This window comes from Saccoglossus kowalevskii, chromosome 13, assembly GCF_978046115.1.
Source record: "Saccoglossus kowalevskii chromosome 13, keSacKowa6.1, whole genome shotgun sequence".
Lineage (NCBI taxonomy): Eukaryota > Metazoa > Hemichordata > Enteropneusta > Harrimaniidae > Saccoglossus > Saccoglossus kowalevskii.
Genome location: NC_140653.1, coordinates 22,239,975 through 22,260,537, shown reverse-complemented (window position 1 = coordinate 22,260,537; position 20,563 = coordinate 22,239,975). Strand labels below are relative to the sequence as shown.

Genomic DNA, 20,563 nt, shown 5'->3' with positions numbered 1-20,563 from the left:
GAATTCCAATATGAAATGTGCTTCGGTAGAGGATTTATGTTTTTATTCGTATAAAGTTGAAGTTATACAGAAATTAAACACAACAACATGAAGAAGCCAAATCCTTAAACTTCCAATTGCGATAGTTATAATGTACTTTCCTGAAATGCAATAATATATCGAGTTGAATTTGAGATTAAGGAGACTAAAGAATTTGCTACTGGATTTTATTTCCTTTGATTCACCCCATCAGCAAATTAAATATAGCGAAAATAAATTCCAACTGAAAATAAAGTAATTTACAGTAAATTAATTTTGCACAAATCAGTGAGTATGACGTGTCTTCAATGCCCACTTTACACGGTTGAATCGTATATGTTCCCGTGATGTATCTTCAGCCAATACTTAGTCGATATCGCTGCAAAGGCCATATAATACATTGATGTCGTCGATTGCTATGTCACTTAGATAAGAGCTTCCTACGATTCCTTCAAATGTCACCTGTGCAAATATAAAACGTTAAGCTCATTGAAACGTGTTACAGAACGTATACACTTGATAATACAGCCATTTTTTTCAAAGTATTACATTATATACCGAGTCTTGGTCATTATATGACCTTCACTATCAAACAAAGCTAAACATCAACTTGATGAGGTCATGGCAATAATTCATGATGCATTCTTGTGGAAAATTGAATTGTTTGTTTTGTTGAAAATAATAGCACCTTGATTATTTTTTCGAAATTGTTACTGGAAATTCGATTTGATGATTTTGTTTTTACACATTGACAACTCAATCAGCCTGCTAGAAAAAAAAAACTGATATCTTTCAACATTAATTTATCACAAACTCAGTTTGCCCGGAAAGCATACACAAGTACGTTGGCAATGAGGGTTACCATGAATATGACATCTTTCAAGCGCACATCCACATCTGCCTTCAGCCATTCATTTCCCGATTCCCCTGTCATACTCCACATTAGAGGATCAAATTGATTTCCATGGTTACCGATATAAACATTGAGTGTACCGATGTTGGCCCCGTACATATGGTAATAGAATCTCACACAGACGTGTCCTGGGAATTCATTGGGTATAAACGGCGTGGTGATAATGGCCTTCTGTCCCATTTCTCTACCCGAAGCTTCAATATACAGATAATGACCTGAAAGTTCAAATTTACAAAAAGTGTAAAAGTGAAAAGTAAATGGGCATCATTAAAGCCAGTCACAAATAAAATATTGTTCCTTGCTGTCAACACTTCAAATGGACGTTTATTTTGTTTTCTCTCCACTAATTGAAAGTACTTCTATCAATTAGTATTAATATATTTGGAGATGGCCGAGCTGGTCGTCGTTATTTTTACCCTGCATAGTCTCATACAAATGCAATACTGTTCCGGTTATATTTGGAATGATTTGGAAAGTTTAGCCTACAACTTATTAAAGCAATTGTCTATACACAAGTTCTGAAATACCGTATATTATTTATTGGATATTTTCTGCTAGGAATTCCAATACATTTGATAGTCAATCACTGAAAATACAGTAATATGGCAGTAAGCATCGGCAATCTATACAATGAGAGTGATCGGAAACTCTAACCTGTTTCATTCCCCATGGTGTGGTCAAAAGATGGACCAGTGTTGGCAGATGGGGTTGGGCTTGAGCCCACATTCCAGTCAAAGTCATCGTATGGGTCTTGATTCATTCCATCAATTATATAGCCAACTTCAAAATCACATTGGAAACCCCAGCCACCTTTAAAATTAAGAAGAAATACATAAAGTAATTAAATTATTACAAAATTATGTAATTACAGGCACACAGGGTTAATGCAACAATGTTGAAATTGTAAAAAGTGTTCTCTTGGTAGCAAACTGAAAGATATCACGCACAATTTAGGATAAATGTTGTTGATTTTAGATTTACAGAAGCCCCACCTACAACAATAATAGTGGTCTACGGCGCCGATGTTGTGCCTTTGAATGGAAGATGACGGATTTCACACAAAAAATGTTACTCGTCGCTGAACTATCCAAAGATATCAAAACCATTAACAACGATTCATACCAATATTTGACCTCACATAGTAAACATCTGTGCTAATAATTACATAAGTATTCACAAAATGTTTGCAGGTAAACGTTCGACATATTACACTGTGATGGAAGTAATGTATGTCATAATGGTTCAGGACATCACTCTGCTATCAACGGTCAGTAGACTCAACTCATCGTGTTGTGTGTGTGTATTTATTTATTTGAATGAACGACTTTTTAATATCTACCTAGTATTGACAAGATGAAGAAATAAATGATCCCGAGTATCCTAGCTTGGTGACGAAAGAACAACATAATTATCGCCACAATTATTCCTACATATCCTTGGTGATAAAAAAACGACAATTCACAATATCACCAACTCATGGAAAAAGTGGTGTCGTTTTGTACACATTTTACTAAATATGAACCATTGAAACTAAAAGGGCGGCAGTCGTCGTGCCGCGTCCTGTTCGATATGGGACTCATAGCGATGTATACAACGCGTGTTTATTTACATGAAATTCGAACACGCGCTGCGCGACGACCACCGCGCTTTAATCTGGCTCTTTTGATAAACGTGATTAATACACGCATCACTACGCAAAACGTCTGATATTTCTATTTCAGGTAACAACCACAGAAATTATTGATCTTTAATTAATTAATTCAATCAAACGTTAATTTTATATAAACGGGGGAGCTAGTGCCTGCAAAATTGCCACACAATGTTCTGTGTGACTCAAAAAACCTGTGCATATTTTGAGGTTAAAGGTTGTCACAGTATATGTTTATTTAAGCTTAACTGCCAGTAAATAATGACTAGAAACATCAAACATGGCATACAAATTTCCTGTTCGACCGGTGGCTTGATTAAATTTTTTTTCAAAGGTCAAGGTCGAAATTTATGTTTACTTATTTTTTTAATATGACTACAAGGAAAAATATCAACTGCCTTCAAAGTCACTGACTCATTTGAACTTCCAATCAGGACAAAGGATATGTACCGCGCAGCCTAGCCTGACATGTAGACGTGAGTAGGCCCTCGCCGACCGAACGACATCATTGGGTTGTAGCACCGCGGAGGGCGCAGCTCACACGACCTGAATAAGAGGTCTCTAGTTTTTATAGAAGATGTAAAACTAATATTTTGTAATCTAATTCTTCATAAGTTATGGTGTATATATTTAACATCAGCAGTCATACAAAATATGTACATATAAATAATCAGCCTAGCCTGACATGTAGGCGTGAGTAGACCCTCGCCGGCCGAACGGCATCATTGGGTTGGAGCACCGCGGAGGGAGCAGCTCACGCGACCTAAATAAGAGGTCTCTCGTTTTTAAAGAAGACGTAAAACTAATATTTTGTAGCATTGGGTTTGTCATAGCGTAAAAATTGTACACCACGAAACCCCCTTAATATGCAAATAAATTGCATATTTCGATGATTTAAGGTATGAGATGCAGTTTACCTGACAGGTATTTTAATTAGTTAATTAGGAAACCAAGATGCCCTCCCTTGTCCACAAAACTATATATTTTCGGAAAGCTTATTGTAGGAATTTTAAAATTTTGTTATTATTTTTTTTATGGACACTGTAATTTGAAATATGCACAAAAATGTGCTTTTTTGGTCAAAAGTGATTTAAAAAAATAGCTTCTAAACCATGCTTTCGTTTCCTGTCAAAATTGGTTTATGGGTGCATCTGTTTACTATGAAGAAAGTACCGTCTTGAAAACTGTCTACCAGTTGTCAATTTTGTAGGGCAGCAGCTCAAATTTCACTACTTCAAGTTTATGCATAAATTAACACCCAGGCTAGTTGTCTGTACAATTGTTGTAACACTGTTCAACCAAAAACAATGCCCCGACGGCGTTTTGAAGATAAACATATTGTCAACCATTTGTGAAAATTTCAAAACAAAAGGTCAAAGCGTCTAGGAGCTATTTTTTTTAAAGTTCTGGGATGTGCACTTAAAAGAAGCTGAGATAATTGCTAATTTACATAACAATTCACTCAGTAAGAAGTTTGCTAATGCTCATAATTAAAATGGCTGTAACAGTTCCAAATTTGAATGTATTATCGTTTTGTTAGAAGTTAAATACAGTGCATAATATGGAGATCCCAGCATTTCTTTTTTTCACCATGTTTCTTTCTTTATTATTTATGTACAGCCTTGCTAAATCTTGCTAAGCATTCAAAAGAGAGAATGTTTGCACCTGTTATCTATATTTTAAAATCGTTTTTTTGAGTATGTTCCACTACAATTCTACAAAATTTCAACAGTCTATAGCCAAGACTGTTTGGATAATAAAAAGCACAAAAAAAAAGATTTCACTCCTAAGTGCCCACGAACCTGCATCTCTACTTTAAGTGACCAAGTATATAATGTGAGCGGCCCAGGAGTGCTAACTATGAATTGATTTATTTGTCTGGGGTACTACTGAAATTGTACATTTCATACTTAACTGAAAACCAAATATTCCACGGATCCATGATTTATCACTATATTGATTGTATGTAATAATAATTCAATATTTTAGTTGTGAGTTGATAAATATACGAGGGGTTGATCAATAAGTTCTCGGCCTCATCACGAAACAAAGACGGAATTCATATTCTGGGGTATAACTTTATACTATAATGTCTTAAGTCACTACCTATAGAAATGCAAATTTAAATATTCATTAATAAGCACTTGGTGCCCATTTAAAATCAGCAGGTGAGACGAAAATCACAAAATGGACCAGACAGAAGCATGTGTTGTGATCAAGTATCTCTATAAAAGGGGGATGACTCCCAAAGAAATCCACGAAGACATGGTCACGACACTTGATGAGGACTCCCCTTATTCCGCTGAAAAGAACAAAAGTGGGTTGCTAATTTTAAGCGAGGCTAGGAGAGGACGAAATCTGCCACCACGGACAATCAGGTTGAGGCCATCCATCGCATGGTAATGAATGACAGACATGTCACTATCCGACATATCGGGCATTCACTTGGGGATGAGAAAGCTGTCTGCAAGGTGGGTGCCCCGAATGTTGAATCAACATCAGAAGATTGAGAAATTTGAAATTCATGATATTATTGATAACTGGTATAAAAAGATTATTTATAAATAATCATATCTGATGTTCATTATAACATATAATATGGATAAATATGACTTATAAATAAAATAAAAAACCACAAAGAGTAACCCATAGGCTACATGGGCTGGTAAATAACACTAACAAGAATCCAAATTGGTCTGCACTTTGCACAAACATTCAGTATTCTTATTTCTACTGATAATGTGTTGGCGCATACACATAGAATACTGTCTTTACACGTATACACTCAATGTCCACTCACCATGAAAGTAGACTCACTCTGAAGCTACTAGATTATAAACACAAAAATATCATACAGTAGGATATACGACTAAAACATGCAGGTTGTTGACTATGAATATTTGTATAACATCGTGTAAAAACAACACGCGTACATTCGGGAAGACTTTCCATTTCACCCCACTCCTAATCCTAGCTCTACCCCCATCTTTACATCCCACTGATCACAAATAACGCCGCTTCTTGGGGACACCAATTGTTATCGAGAGGAGCATACACAATTGTAGTTTGGGGAGCTGGAAGATTAAGGGTTTAGTTTGGATTAGGAGTACAATGGAAAGTCTTTTCGATTGATCGATCGGTCAAAATATATCGATAATGCACAGTCCTTCCACAACAGGGACTGTGGATAATGTTATAACCCACGAGTACATAGTTAGTTTAATCGCACCTACCGTTAACCGACCACATGAGAAAGATTACACAGACTGCATCATACCGGAACATAGCTCAAATTGTGATTGGAATTGATCCAAGCAAGATATTGGACAATATAGACGTCAGTTTTTAAGCGTACCCCGAATCTTGCTAAACCGACAGTTACAACTCGTCTTGTTACAGTTGTCAGTCCAAATGGAGGCTCCTTATTATCACAATTACCTGACTCTGAACTACCCCGCACAGGTCACGTTCCAATATGGCGGCTATGTGTTAAGTCCTGATCACGTTAAGTGTTTGATAGTTGACTGTATGTGACTTGTTTTTACGGTAAATTAACAAACTATGGTATTATATTCATGTATTAACTGACATATCAGTCGGGGAAAAACAGTTGCATTTCGCGTTGTGATACAGAGATACCTGACGTGTGTCATTTTGTAAATAGGTCACTTCATGACCTCGCTTTGCGTGCGAATGATCTAGAAAAATGGTTAAGCTTGACTGTCGCTAGACAACTAGATTGCGATGGATAAGCGGATAACAAGAAGACATATAAGAGGTGTTTGGAAAAATAAGGATAGCTCATGCCACTCGTACCACGACAACTGAAACCAAGGTTCCAAAACAAGAAGACCTGGTACACTACTAGGAGGGGAGGCAATGGGGGTAGCTGGTACGGTTTTACGGGAAATAAAAAGGGCTTTTTACAATTTACAAGGAAAAAAAGACGTTTTTACAGTTTACAGCATTAAAAAATGGAACATTGAATGGTCCGAAGAGCTCTCCGACTCAAATTCTCCGCCATTGCTGCGCCGTGTGTAGAGACGCATGCGCATATTACCCTCGTAATGCTCTTCATTCGGTTAGAGGGCCTTTTACGTCTTGACATTCAATTTTGTAGTAAATTGTGTCATCTAGTCGTTTTACAGTTTCTAAAATGTAATTTCCCTGGATTATTCTTTACGATTTTTTTTATTTGGATGTAAATTCTTGTACGTACAGTGTACGAAAAAAATATTTTTTTCATTTACGTTGTACGAACAAAAAAATATTGCAATTACGTTGAACGAAAATAACCCTTGCCCCCCCCCCTCTACCAGAATTCTAAATTGGCACATGCTTGATCAAAGCCCCCTTAGCAAAGAAATGATTTGAATTGCACAAAACGCAAAGAGCAAGATGCATTGTTCCAATAAATCGATAACCACTGCCTATACCAATAGGCACCAAAAGGCCTGGCTTCAGTACTCACACAAACGCCAATTACTTTAGAAATTCTTTTTATATCTGACAACCCAATTGCAATGAACGTGTGAGTGAGATTAATGGCTATTTTCCTGAATCCTACGTTGTGTTTATATGTAAACTAGATTACTCTACTATTTATTTGCAATGGGTAATAATTATATGCTTTTATCATACAACAGGTACTGAATATTTTGAATATTGTGCCAAAATGTGTACACTGATATAATTCATTTTGACAAGGCAATAAGTCCATTTGTATAGGAAATATGATGTGACGAAATTACATAATAATGTCGAATATATATTCAATTCGCTACTTATTATAATAATATCATCTTCGGTACCAAAATGAATATACTTTAACGATATTTTATTCTCACTTATGTTTGTGTAATTGAAAAAAATAAAATGAAAAAATTGAATAAAATGAAAAAGTGAATAAAACATTTAAAGCTTATATTCAACAGAGGTGTGAAGCAAATCCAAAAAATTTAGCAGAATATAGATGAAAATACATGTTTTATTATAAAATTCATTTTGATAGTATCAGTCATTTTCATTGTAATGGGGCCGCCATCTTGAATACGACAGAAACTAAATAAAGAGACTTCTATAGTTTCATGCCGTATTCAAGATGGCGGCCCCCATATAGTAAATATCACCGCCGGCGCATTTATTTTATTATCACTTGTGCACCAGGTGACTGTGATATGCACATAGACAGGTCTATTCAATGATTTTTCAGCATCCAACTTTTGAATAGATTTATTTATTTTGTGGTACCATCTAACGGTTGAAGAACAAAAGCACGTTACATCGGCTACAAGTGTCCTCATTGTGATGAGCTAAATACATTTTGTATTTGGACGTAAATTTAATTTAGTAAATGAACAAGGAATGCTATGTCTATGTCTATGTGTCATCTCTTCCTTAATTTGTTTTACGCACATTTTACAGAGTCAAGCCAATTTGCCCAAAAAGGATCCAGTAAACATGGTGTAACTGAACATACATAAAAATGTACACAGAGAAAGATTTGTACATTTGTAAAACGTGATAGGGGACATTTCCGGTCGGGTTTTAATGAAGTGAAGAAACTTAGCCATTGTTCTTTCTTTGACACTGATTAAAAACTGGTGTCCAGTGCTTGTGTATCTCTACAACTAACTTGATATACTGTTTTAGGTGCCTCATATAACAGCAACTGCATGCAACGTCATTGCAGATTGCAAATATTATAAATGATTAGCTTTGACTACTATATATTATGTTTAATCCACGCCCCGTTGTAGTCAGGATTAAAGATCGACAGTTTCTGCTGATTTTAATATCGGTAAAAATAATCGGGGTGGGGCACGCGCAGCGTATATACCGCGTTTACCCATAGTTTTCTGCGCAAGTCCACCCTCCCACCAATGTTACTTTTCCGTGATTTCGAATTCTGTATTGAAATTTGCAGAAACTGGCGGAATACTCGACTCGATTTTTGAACGAAATAATCTTAGCGATTGGAAACTGACAATTCTACAAAATCCCCGGGGTTTCAAGAATTAAAAATAATAATTATTAATTAATAATAATAATAATTATTATTATTAATAAATCCAATAATTTAAATGTGTAACGCACATATTCAAGTGTATGGAGCATTTAATTGTGGCGTGAGACTTAAACTGCAACAATATGGTAAATCAACTTTGCACTTTGACCGCAAATCAGCTGACGTGACGTGTAATCTTGCCGGTCGTTTTCTCAATGGTGGCCAATGGAAAGCTGGCTATGTTTGTGACCCGTCTCCGGCGTCGGAGCGAGCGAGTTGAATACATCGCCGCGATACTAGCTCATTAAAAATCCATATGAGCCGATCGATGTTTGGACTACAAGGACCCTGCCAGATAAGTTGCTAATATTTATTCTGATTACATCGCTGGCTTTCCATTGGAAAATGTGGAACTCCAAACACAACGTTTATACGTTTGTTTACAGACTCATCAATTATGCAGCGCCACCAATCGGCTAGTCTTGGGATTATCGAAGCTATCACATACATCTATTTCAATGCAGTAGATTTAACCCGTGATCAATACATGATGGCTGTTGTAAACCCGGGTCAATCATTGACAGATTTTAAAACAGTGAAACAATTAATTGAAGAAATATATGCAATCCAAGTGGAGTCAATTAACAAACTAAATTCACACGACAACAACAATTTGCTTATTCGAGTTACATCCGGGCATCTCTATGTCCTGAAATTATTGAGCAAGCGTAGTGATAGTGATTGGTTGATAGGAATCGGCAACCTGATGGTGTACTTGCATGAGCACGGAATAAAGTGTCCTCTACCGGTAAAACTCTCAGATGGTCGGATGTTTAGCTTTCACAGCACAATGACAGAAACAGGTATTATGGGTATTCATTAAAGTATTGTTAATTTTTAATACACGCGGTAGACTTTCTTATTAGACTTCTTTTGTTTTTATATTCTAAAAAGCGGAAGACTACACAACCAAACTCAGCTAGTAATTTAACCACACTGATTTCATTCTATACGTCAAGATTACGTCAAACATCGCATTGCAATCACAAGGTTTTGAATCACATGAATCAATTTTCCCCCGTTTTTTTTTTCCTTAGAAATACATAATAAAGTGATCTTTCTGCAAACGTATGTTCCGGGAAGTATACTGTATGGCATTTTACCGTCCAATGAAATGTATTTCTCCGCTGGAAAGTATCTAGGCCAGATAGACAATATTTTAAAGGTACAAGTGTTATATTTTCGTTGCATTATACAGCCGATTATATATAGATCGCAAACACTGACTTTGTTACTGTGCTCCTTTTTAAAGTGTATATGACTCAAAACTCAAAAAATCCGCCTCACGCAATCTCTTATGTTTATCATAAAGTGTATGTACCTCATCACCTAAACAGCCATTCCATGCCCACTTAGTACTACGGGAACTACCCCCCAAACTGTGAAGATCTGGGTGAGAGTATGTAACAGTGGACTATTTTATGGTGTCTTTACTTGAAGAAGAGTATGTATTATTGCGCAAATGCAAACAATGACGTGATTGGTCAACGATGTCAACGACCATTTTGAATATTTACGATTTGTAGTATCGTACTTCCAAGGAAATTGCCGAATTCCATTTGAGATACGCACTGATTTAGTGATGACCAGTTACCGAAAAGGCTGAACAAACTAAAAAAAAAAAAAAAAACGTTTAAAACGTATACTGGGGGACCATGTCACGTGAAACAGTTACCCGCAAATTGGTTACTTGCATTTTTTAATACAGGGTTTCCATGACGATAGATTGGTATGTGACGTGACATTGGGCGAAGGGTCAGAATGGTTCCTGACCGCATTGCCTAAATTGCGATCCTACTATGACGTCATTTCGGATAATAGCAATATGGAAATGGTCGAATTTTATATCAAACAGTTTGAAGACAGAGTTTTGACAAATCTGCATCATTTGAAAGAAGGTAATAATTAAATAAGTACTTAATCTTTCCGTAGCTGGTTGGAATAGAGGATTTATGTGCGAATTACTAGTTACGTTACAACGTTCGATCTACAATTCAGTTTTCAAAACAAAGCTGTACAAATATCGCATTTCGATTTGCAAAATATTGTCGAATTAATTTACGTACTGTGAAATCATATGCGAGCTGTTGTCATTTTTGTTTCTCTTTGTGTTTTACCGTTTTAACTTTTCTGCTCGTTTAAATTAATTGTGTAGGTACCATACATGGTGACTTCCACGACGAAAACATTATAATCAATGACGGAGCTAGCGATTCCCCTTATACATTCAGACAGGGCGGTAAGACGTACCAAATGACCGGCATAATTGATTTCAACGACGCTCAGTGCTCGTACTATCTCTTCGAAGTGGCCATCGCTATCGCGTGCTTCATGCTGGAAAGCGACAACCCACTCTTGGTCGGTGGTCACTTTTTGGCTGGGTACCTCAAAAATTTCCAGCTTCCTGACTTTGAGTTGACCCTGCTGTACAATTGTATTGCCGGACGCCTGTGCCAAGAGGCAGTGTTAGGAAATAACCAGCTGAAACTGGGTCCCACTAATGTTTATTTATCAGACATCGTTGCTAAAGCGTGGAAGACATTACATATAATGAAACAAACAACGCAACAATTCACCGAGCATGCGTGGAGTTCAATAATCGATTCCCACGTTAAAACAAAGTGAAACCTTTCACCGGTTGAATTAGAAACATGTTTTAAATCAGAGAATCTTATCAAAATTATGGACAGTCAACTATTAATATTTTAAAATATTTTCTCTTTCTTAAAAATCACGTAAAACCAAGCAGGGGATGTGCATTCTTGTATATGGTTCAATCACGATTTACGATAATCACCAATACCAACCAGCTTGACTTTCATTTTCATCAAAATTGTAATTTTTAATAGTTCTGCCTACACATTGTATATTTGGGATAATCTTGGGATAAATAGAATCTTTCCTTTGAAACCATTGCAGCCACCGGCAAATTTAAAATTAATGTATGCATTCCGTTTACCATATACATACCGACAAATGCTATCTTCCTTTCCCATTTTTTACAGTATAAGCGCCCTCTATAACTTTAGTTTGTAAGATTCTACGCCATTGCGTAATATACTTGTAAGCAGGAAGTAAAGTACGGAGAAAACATTTTCGGTGTGCGTTGATGTCATTACTGGTGATCCCGACTGATTAACATAATGAGAAGAATTGCCATGGAAAAAGATGATTCGAGAACATCTTGCTACCGTGCGAACGAGAAACTCCGAGTCGATGAGCAGTCGCCAAGTCATTTAGTCGCAAGTGGACTTCGTGAACTCGAGTCGGGACCCGAGTCTACTTCCAACGCCAACAAGACGAAAACGACGAAGGGAAGCTTCATACGGAACCTTAAAATACAATTTAATATCTGGAGGAAAAAGAAATATCCGAGTAGGTTGGAATCAACAACTTTATCTGAAAACCGCTGCACCTCTCAATTCGACTATTCATCTATGGGTGGCTATATCGTCGAGGAAGACGTGAGTGATGATGAAGGCGGTGAGCTGGAACCACCAACAATAAGTTATAACACACGTGACGGCCACACACTAATGCTACACCATGAAAAAGGTCAAAATCTTTTATCTCCAAGGCTACACAAAGAATTGAGCTCTCTGTCAAAACAACAGTGGTATTGGGGACCCTTGACATGCGATGAAGCCGTTGAAATACTCAACAACATGCCCGATGGATCTTTTCTTGTACGAGACAGTTATCATCAACGTCTCTTGATAAATATTAGCTTCCGTTTCTGTGGCAGAACTAATCACGCGAGAGTGTTCTATTTCAGAGGCATATTCAGTTTGGAAGGTGGACGTTTCGCCAAATCGATCGTGGATTTAATCGAGACTTGCATGGAATACTGCAAAGAGGGAGTCTTCGTGTATAACTACGAACACACGCCGATCTGTTTAACTGACCCAGTGTGTCGTTTCATGGACGCCCCGCCGTCACTTCAGTATCTGTGCAGATTAGTTGTCCGTGAGCTTGTTCGCGTGGATCACATCCAGCGACTACCACTCCCCAGTCAGATTAAGGAATACCTAGCAGATTACTCGTACAACGAATGCCTTAAAGCGAGGTGCGAGTGTATTTTGTATTGAATCCCAGAAGCTTTCTGCTGGATTTATGGGTGGTCGGGGGGCGCTGATATGCTACGAAATGACCCCCAGGATTTGTGAATGGTGCGCGAAACGTCTTGGATAATTTACATAACATTAATATTGCATAATTTATCGAGAGCATCAACCATTATAACAAACATAGGCAGGTGCGCTTTATATGTTATTTTATTTCATTAGTATTGCACGATTATCGGTATACATTGTATACAGTTAAACCAGTCAGAAATGGATTTTAGAAAAGTTATATTCAATTAATCAAAAATGATTTGTTTTATGCCATTAAATATGTATTTGTGATGTTATTACCGTAATTATTAGCGAACGATTGTTAAGCCACTATTTTGGTATTTTACACGCCGTTAGACTATTGATTAGAATCAACAACTTGCATGTTTAGGGTGGAAATTATAAACATACATAACAGACATTTGATAAATAAATTGTTTACTTATTGTATTTAGTAGTGGCAACTTTGCAAAGCACATCCCTGGTAATCACGAGACCGTGCCAACGACTGCAGCGATTGGCTAATCGCGTGTTTACTCTGCCACGCTTTAGAGATTTGACTTTCAATATAGAGAGTTTGTGACCTTTGTAAGGAAGAAGAACGAGAGAACGGTACAGCGAGGGACTACCTCAGCTGACTGCTTGTGTGAATAAAGCTGGTCTATCTGTAAAGAACTAATGTGTATTCATTTGGGTCGAATCTGGTATCTCTACGTGTAAGTGACATCAGCCAAGCGAGACGAAGTTCCCCGATTCCTGAACACAACGCCTGTGTTCACAACACTATTATGGTACCCGCGAAAATTAAAAACAATGTTCTCTCGCTTTTTAGTCCCCGTTCGGACGAAGTCCGAAAACGGGGACTTATAATTCGGTCTCCGTCCGTCCGTGTGTCTGTGCGTCCGTGCGTCCGTGTGTCCGTCCGGAGTCATATCTCAGAATCCCTTGGACCGATTCCGTTCATTCTTTGCATGTGCCTAGTACTTTATGTGGGACATATGCACATGCAGTGGTTTAGCGATTCGATTCAAAATGGCCGACTGGCAGCCATCTTGTTTTTTGAAAATGTTGTATTTTGGACATGCTTTGTCAGTTTTCATTCAAACTTGGTACATAGATTATACATGTTAGAATACATGTCCACGGTGATTTATTTCACAATTGGATCAAAGATGGCCGACTGGCAGCCATCTTGTTTTTTGAAAATGTCGTATTTTGGACATGCTTTGTCAGTTTTCATTCAAATTTAGTACATAGATCATACATGTTAGGATACATGTCCCCGACCGTCCGTGAGTTCCTGAGGAAGTCCGTCCGACCGTCCGTGTGTCCGTCTGTCCGTGCGTCAGTCTATTCAACGTCATATTTCAGAATCCTGTGGACCGATTCCGTTCATTCTTTGCATGTGCCTAGTACCTTATGTGGGACATATGCACATGCAGTGATTTAGCGATTCGATTCAAAATGGCCAACTGGCAGCCATCTTGTTTTTTGAAAATGTTGTATTTTGGACATGCTTTGTCAGTTGTCATTCAAACTTGGTACATAGATTATACATGTTAGGATACATGTCCATGACGATATATTTCGCAATTGGATCAAAGATGGTCGACTGGCAGGCATCTTGTTTTTGTTTTTTTATGTGGTATCTTGGATGTGCTCTGTCAGTTTTCATTCAAATTTGGCACATACATGTACTTTATACATGTTAGGATGCATGTCCATGACAATTTGTTTCAAAATCTAGTCAAAGATGGCCGTTTGACAGCCATCTGACTTTTTGGCCTTACTACTATATTTCTACAATTTATGTACATTTTCATTCGTATTTGGCACATACATCATACATATCTCTGTGTTTCATAATCAGATCAAAGATGGCTGAATAACGGCTGTTTTTATTTTGGCCATATTACTATGACACGAAACACGTGTTTTCATGTAAATAAACAATCTGTTGTATACGCCACTTGGAACTCAAGTTTCAAGGACACGCTTGCGACAACCCCTCCGCTTTAATATGACAAGCACAAAGAGAACTTAACGGGGACTGTGTCATTTTCAATGACTTGTTGTTATAACTTTTCTGCACAAATCAATAAATCTCATAGTTCTGAATAATTATGAAAAGTTTGTATATAATTTGTAGTAATTAATTTAACTTTTTTTTCCCGATCGAATTTTTTTTGACGCAGTCACAGTGACGCTAACTTATGGGGTATTAAAATTAATTTTTCTGGCCACAGGCACTCGGAACGTTTCTAGGATAATAAAAAATGACCCAAAAGTAGGGTCGGCACAGTTAGTCAGTCGCCGGTACTTTCGCATAACACAAGGTAGGAAAGCTTTGACACCATGACATCGAAATTGTCCGAAAATAACACCATTTTCGATTATATTTCGATCCGCTGCACACAACTCAAGCATGATATCGGTAGAAACTATCGATCGACTTATATTACCTTTATTTATTAAAACTAAAACGAGTGAAATCCCGTGAAAATCGAAACACCAGAGCAAAATGTGCATAACCCTATAGGCGGATAACGAATCAGATACCCTACCATGCGCAGTTTCCAAACATGAATAGTATCAAAATTTAAATATCTGTATTGTTGTATTTTGATGTTTTTTGTTTTGTTTTTTCAATTTACAGGTAAAGCAAATTCCTAATTACACTTTACAGTTTTTTTTTAATATATTTGATAATTTGTGAATCAAGAATTAAACAATACCACACATTGAATAATTTGCATGTCGCTTGACTGAAAGTGTTAAAAACGGAGTTTTAAGTAGTCGGAATATTCAAAAAAACACAATAGCAAAATTAGTAGACAGGTAACCTCTTATACAAACATTGGTACGATGCACCACCGTACTCGCCTAAAATCATCTTCCACCTAACGTGTCAAATATGTCGAGATACCTTGTAAACTAAGTATGGTAAGTGCACATGTTATGGTAATTTGTGCATCCAATATGGTATGCTCAGCTCCTAATAAAATAATCATTATTTCTTTTAATATATTAATACTTTCTAGAATGAACATTTTACCCACTAGTGTGGCAATCCCATTTAATATAGTTATACCTTTTTTCTATAAAAAAAATCTTTCTTTTAAATAGTTGCAACTTCAGAATTTAACAGATGTTTCTCTTGCTTTAAAGCTGTTATTCTGACGTCAACAAATCTCACCTTCTCATGGAGTCTGTGGCACACTTACCAGTGGTAGGGGTCGATAATTTTTGTGTTCAACCCAAGTAAAGTTGAGGCATGCAGACACCTCCCCTGCACATTCCAAGTGTCCACGGGCTCGGTAATTGACGCTCACTAAGCTGAAACATTGCACGCAAATTGGCTGAGTTTCGTAAAAAGACTTATTTTACGTTACAGGTGACATCACCAGTGCCCAACTGAATTATTTGAATTCTTTACATAGTCTCCAGATTACTGGACCAATCTTGTCCAGCAAATGTTTAAATAACGTGGTTGACCAATAATGAGTATTGTCATTGTGCAAAACTGTGAGATCCACGGCGTTGTTAGAGTAGGTGATTATAACATGATATACTAGTGGGTGATATTGTATCGACACACCATGGTGAAACGTGATGTTCTGACGTCTGAATTGTAAATGTGAGCGAAAAAACGCCACTTTAAAGCGATGATAACAACACACGCTAAAATCGCAAAGGCTCATGGGTAGACGCTTGTTTGTAAACAATGGCACGCTATGGCCATCTGACGCATGCGCAGATGACGACTCCCCCCGCTTTAATAATCAGAGCCTTAGTAAAAATTGCCGCCTACATTTGTATCTTCAATAGAAACCTGCCGAGTTTGTTTGCTACAAGTCGTATTTTTCGTCTAGAGGTTTTCGGACCTATTTCGACTTGTTTCCCGCTGTTCTCTCGCCGCTCTAATATTTCTCGTCTGCTAATTTTCATCTCCTTTTTTTTCGTGGCCAGTTTTGCGATTTGCAGTTACGCACATGATTCATTCATTCGTGGACTAATACGGGCATAACGTGTGGCATCGAAGAAATGTTTATATAATATGAATATTGCTTCTCGCAATGCCACTCTTCATCTCCGGTATTACCCGCGAATATTGTGAGTCGAATGCAAGACATACGACAATTTAACACAATTTGTAACACAAAATAAAACTGTTAAAATATGCCAGCCTCGTGTAAACCTAAAATAGTATCACATGCCTAAAACTAACTGAATACATGAATGCCAAAACGTTATAATCAGCATTACTTTTTCGATTTTAGGAAAAATAAATGACACTCTGCTAAATATGCATGACGACCACGCTAACAAATTATTATGAAGCATACTTACCACATTATTGTTCCTAATTGTCTGGAGCAATAAACGCCCGTCTTTTCATATAGTATTTGTGAAGTACAAGTGAGCGATTTGTGTCTCAAGAGGGCGCTAGATATGAAGTCCCTAATGTATTTTTTTTTTGTATTACAATAGAAAAATTGACATACACATAACAATCACTAAAACCGTGAACCTCCTCAGGGAAGGGGCTGTCAATGTTTTGAAAAAAACAACACAATTTATCGTATAGATTGGCATAGAAGTCCAACATTCCCTATCCCTACATCGCCTATATCCATACTATATCGTGGTCTGCCCATGTTAACTTAAGGCATATTTTTCTTTCTTTGAATGTATTATTTTGATATCACGTTGATGAACATTAATCACATTCATATTATAAATAATATAAGGAATAATGATTTTCTTTGATGACATGAATCTTGCCTGAAAGTCTACACATTGTTCGAAACTTCTGATTAATACATGTTCAAGTCTCTTAGATGTTGTTACAATTTTTTTCATACGCCGCAATAGAGTGGTATGAAAAGAATATTTGTAGCTAAGGGTATTTCGTCCGTCACTAAAAGTAATATAGCTATAGCTAAATCAAGAGCTACACAAATACTGATACAGTCACGCCCCAGGCTCGTGTTGCGATTTTATGTAGATTACGCTTTATGTCGTATTTCTTGTCGATATTTTGTCACGGTGTCAGTTTGTTGTTACCGTATGCACAGTGTATTGTCGACGTCAATTTAATTTTGTGATTGGTAGAAAAGTAATGTTGTTTCCGACATCCCAAATGATGTTAAACGTAAACTGAGCCGGTTGTCTGAGACGTAAAACATACTGTTTGTTAACCTGACATGGTCGCAAGCTATATTTTGCATCAGAGTGAATCCGTCCGCGTCGGCGAGGGCGCAATAAATAATGGCCAACCATGTCAGGCTAACTGCTTGTATTCCAACTACATTTGTTTACCTGAAATCCGTTCTTATATCAACAACCACAAACTAACGCACGTGACAGTGTTATCACACTGTTAACAAAATCATTTTCAGTGCGAACAAAATTGCTTCTCCCTCGCCTTGCCGGTCACAGACGGTCACTTTGAACAGTAGTTGGTGACACTCAGGCTGACCTTTTTTATTTTGACGTCATCAGGTTGTGCACCCTGCATAGGCTCGGCGATTGTAAAGAGTAGCCATGAAGGAATCTGGCATCACCATCATAGCAATATTATGCGCCGTACAACTCACCACAATGAAGGCTATTTCACCGCGTCCGAATATTCTTCTCATTGTGGCTGACGACTACGGGTGGCACGATGTCGGTTACCACGGGTCCATAATCGAAACGCCAAATCTGGATAAATTAGCCAGCGACGGGGTGAAGCTTGAAAACTATTACGTTCAACCGATATGTACACCAACGAGAAGCCAGCTAATGAGTGGGCGTTATCAGGTGTGTACGTATTTGGGGGCGTGTTGGGTTCAAACCACCTGGGTTCATACCGAACGGTTTGTTTTTTTGTCTCTGGTAAAATGTGATTTGTGAAATATGATGACCTAGATAATTTAATACATTTATAAGACATTATTTAATCACAGTGCCTCCACCAGAGAATCGTGACTGTATTATTTTAATACGGATTTTTGTGTATTATTTTAACAGCAGCACGTGGATATACTGCGTCTACATAGTTTCACGTTGCAGTGTCATTGCATTCCAGGCTGTCGTGTTTTGGTCGTATGGGTGGAAAATTTTAGATTTTATGCGTAACCAGGGTGAGAGTTACAGCTTGTGAACAGATGATTCATTCATGCTGTAATAGTTTGAATATTTAGATACACACAGGCTTGCAGCATGGAGTAATCAAGCCAGCAGTGCCGAATTCGTTACCGTTAGATGAAGTCACGTTAGCAGAGAAGTTAAAAGAATCTGGATACGCTACCCATATGGTTGGTAAATGGCATCTCGGGTTCTATAAAGAGGCGTGTTTACCCACACGTAGAGGGTTTGACTCATTTTTTGGTACGTACTCGTTAAACGGTCAAATGTGTTCAGTACTGAAATATATAAACAGTGCTCACAAAATAATCTAATTTGAAAAATAAAACAACTGATTCTCCACTCCACCCTGTGGCGTGGCGCCGCGTCGTGTTCGATATACGGGACACATGGCGACGTATACAACGCGTGTAAAAGACATTGTTCGTTTACCACCCTTTAAAGCGGGGGAGGGGAGTCGTCACCTGAGCATGCGTCAGATGACCATTGCGCGTCAATGTTTACAGACAAGCATCTACCAGTGGGCCTTTGCGTTTTTAGCGTGTGTTATCGTCGCTTGGGACTCGATTCCCGTTCATGCGCAGGTGACGCCCCCGCTGCTTTAACTGTTACTCGGATCATGTTGTCATTCCAGGCTTCATCAGCCAAGGTTGGATTATACGTACGGCCATCGCATCACCACTGTTCGTGTTTACGCCGAGCACGCTAAACCGTGTGATTTAGGACGTTGCATGTTTCTATGAAACGGCACCCTTTTTTTATTCAACTGAAAGGCTCTGATACTTGTACTTGTTTATACTTCCTGCAATTAGCTCCAAGTATCCGGGTTATTGTAGGCTGGTGACATTGGCTGAAACAATTATATAGTGACAATCATATGGTGTACTTTTTAAGTGTTGTCCTGAATTACTAGTAATTAAAAAATATGGCATTTAAAAAAATGTCAAAACTTGCAATATTCTTTTGACATTGTGTTCTATGGAATTGTTTTTTTTTTTGAAAAATATTCATCAAGTTTCTAAAAAAACGTCACTGTTTCATTGTGCCATGGGACAATAGCACCATTAATTGACGGAATAAACCAATGGATATTGTCACGCGTGATATACGACCAACTTTCTCAAAAAATTATAGTAAGCTGCTGTCTTAACAGGAGAGAATGACGTTATAGTAGCTGACAAGAATTAGGAAATATGACATGCTCCCTTGAACTGCGCACTCTGCCGATACAGAGGGCGCAAATGACCTGCTGCTTTAATATACGTGTATGTCTTTCGCCCAACCACTCTATAATATGGTATATGGGTCAACGAACTTTCCTTCCAATAACGTTACATAAAAAAGCAGGAACTTTCGTTGTTCTACTTTAGGGTATTATACGGGAGCAGAAGATTACTTTACTCATATAAGGGAAACTGGGTACGACCTGAGACGAAATGAAGAGGAAGTAGCCAAGGAATATGCAGGACAGTACTCAGCGTTTGTGTTCACCAAAAAAATACAAAATATCATCAGACAGCATAATACAGACAAGGTAAACGTTAGTTTTCAATATGTGTGTTTATATTGCCTGGTGTTTTGTAGAGGATTTAACCGATATCCCGTTTACAGCAGCTGAATTAACATACTCTTTGTGTATCTATATATTTCTCAGCCTCTGTTCATGTATT

General features: G+C 37.6%; 3 protein-coding genes across 4 annotated transcripts; 2 read left to right on the top strand and 1 right to left on the bottom strand.

Moving 5' to 3' along the window:
* Positions 1–21: 21 nt before the first annotated feature.
* Positions 22–6,050, bottom strand: LOC144356765 (thyroid hormone-induced protein B-like). 2 transcript variants are annotated; one of them, XM_078011465.2, is made up of 4 exons: positions 5,813–6,050; positions 1,586–1,741; positions 881–1,146; positions 22–480 (listed from the first exon to the last, which is right to left on the bottom strand). In XM_078011465.2, exons 1-4 carry the CDS (start codon positions 5,862–5,864, stop codon positions 385–387), a joined length of 570 nt encoding a protein of 189 aa, XP_077867591.2. In that variant the 5' UTR covers positions 5,865–6,050; the 3' UTR covers positions 22–384. The 2 variants fall into 2 exon arrangements, with proteins under 2 accessions (XP_077867591.2, XP_085362884.1); XM_085506758.1 differs by having other exon boundaries at positions 1,049–1,146.
* Positions 6,051–8,883: 2,833 nt separating this feature from the next.
* On the top strand, positions 8,884–11,739 carry LOC100378277 (hydroxylysine kinase-like). The gene is made up of 4 exons (XM_002737356.3): positions 8,884–9,449; positions 9,684–9,811; positions 10,355–10,544; positions 10,802–11,739. Exons 1-4 carry the CDS (start codon positions 9,044–9,046, stop codon positions 11,269–11,271), a joined length of 1,194 nt encoding a protein of 397 aa, XP_002737402.2. The 5' UTR covers positions 8,884–9,043; the 3' UTR covers positions 11,272–11,739.
* Positions 11,327–13,436, top strand: LOC146735082 (suppressor of cytokine signaling 7-like). The gene has a single exon (XM_085506757.1). It carries the CDS (start codon positions 11,790–11,792, stop codon positions 12,732–12,734), a length of 945 nt encoding a protein of 314 aa, XP_085362883.1. The 5' UTR covers positions 11,327–11,789; the 3' UTR covers positions 12,735–13,436.
* The last annotated feature ends 7,127 nt before the right edge of the window (positions 13,437–20,563 follow it).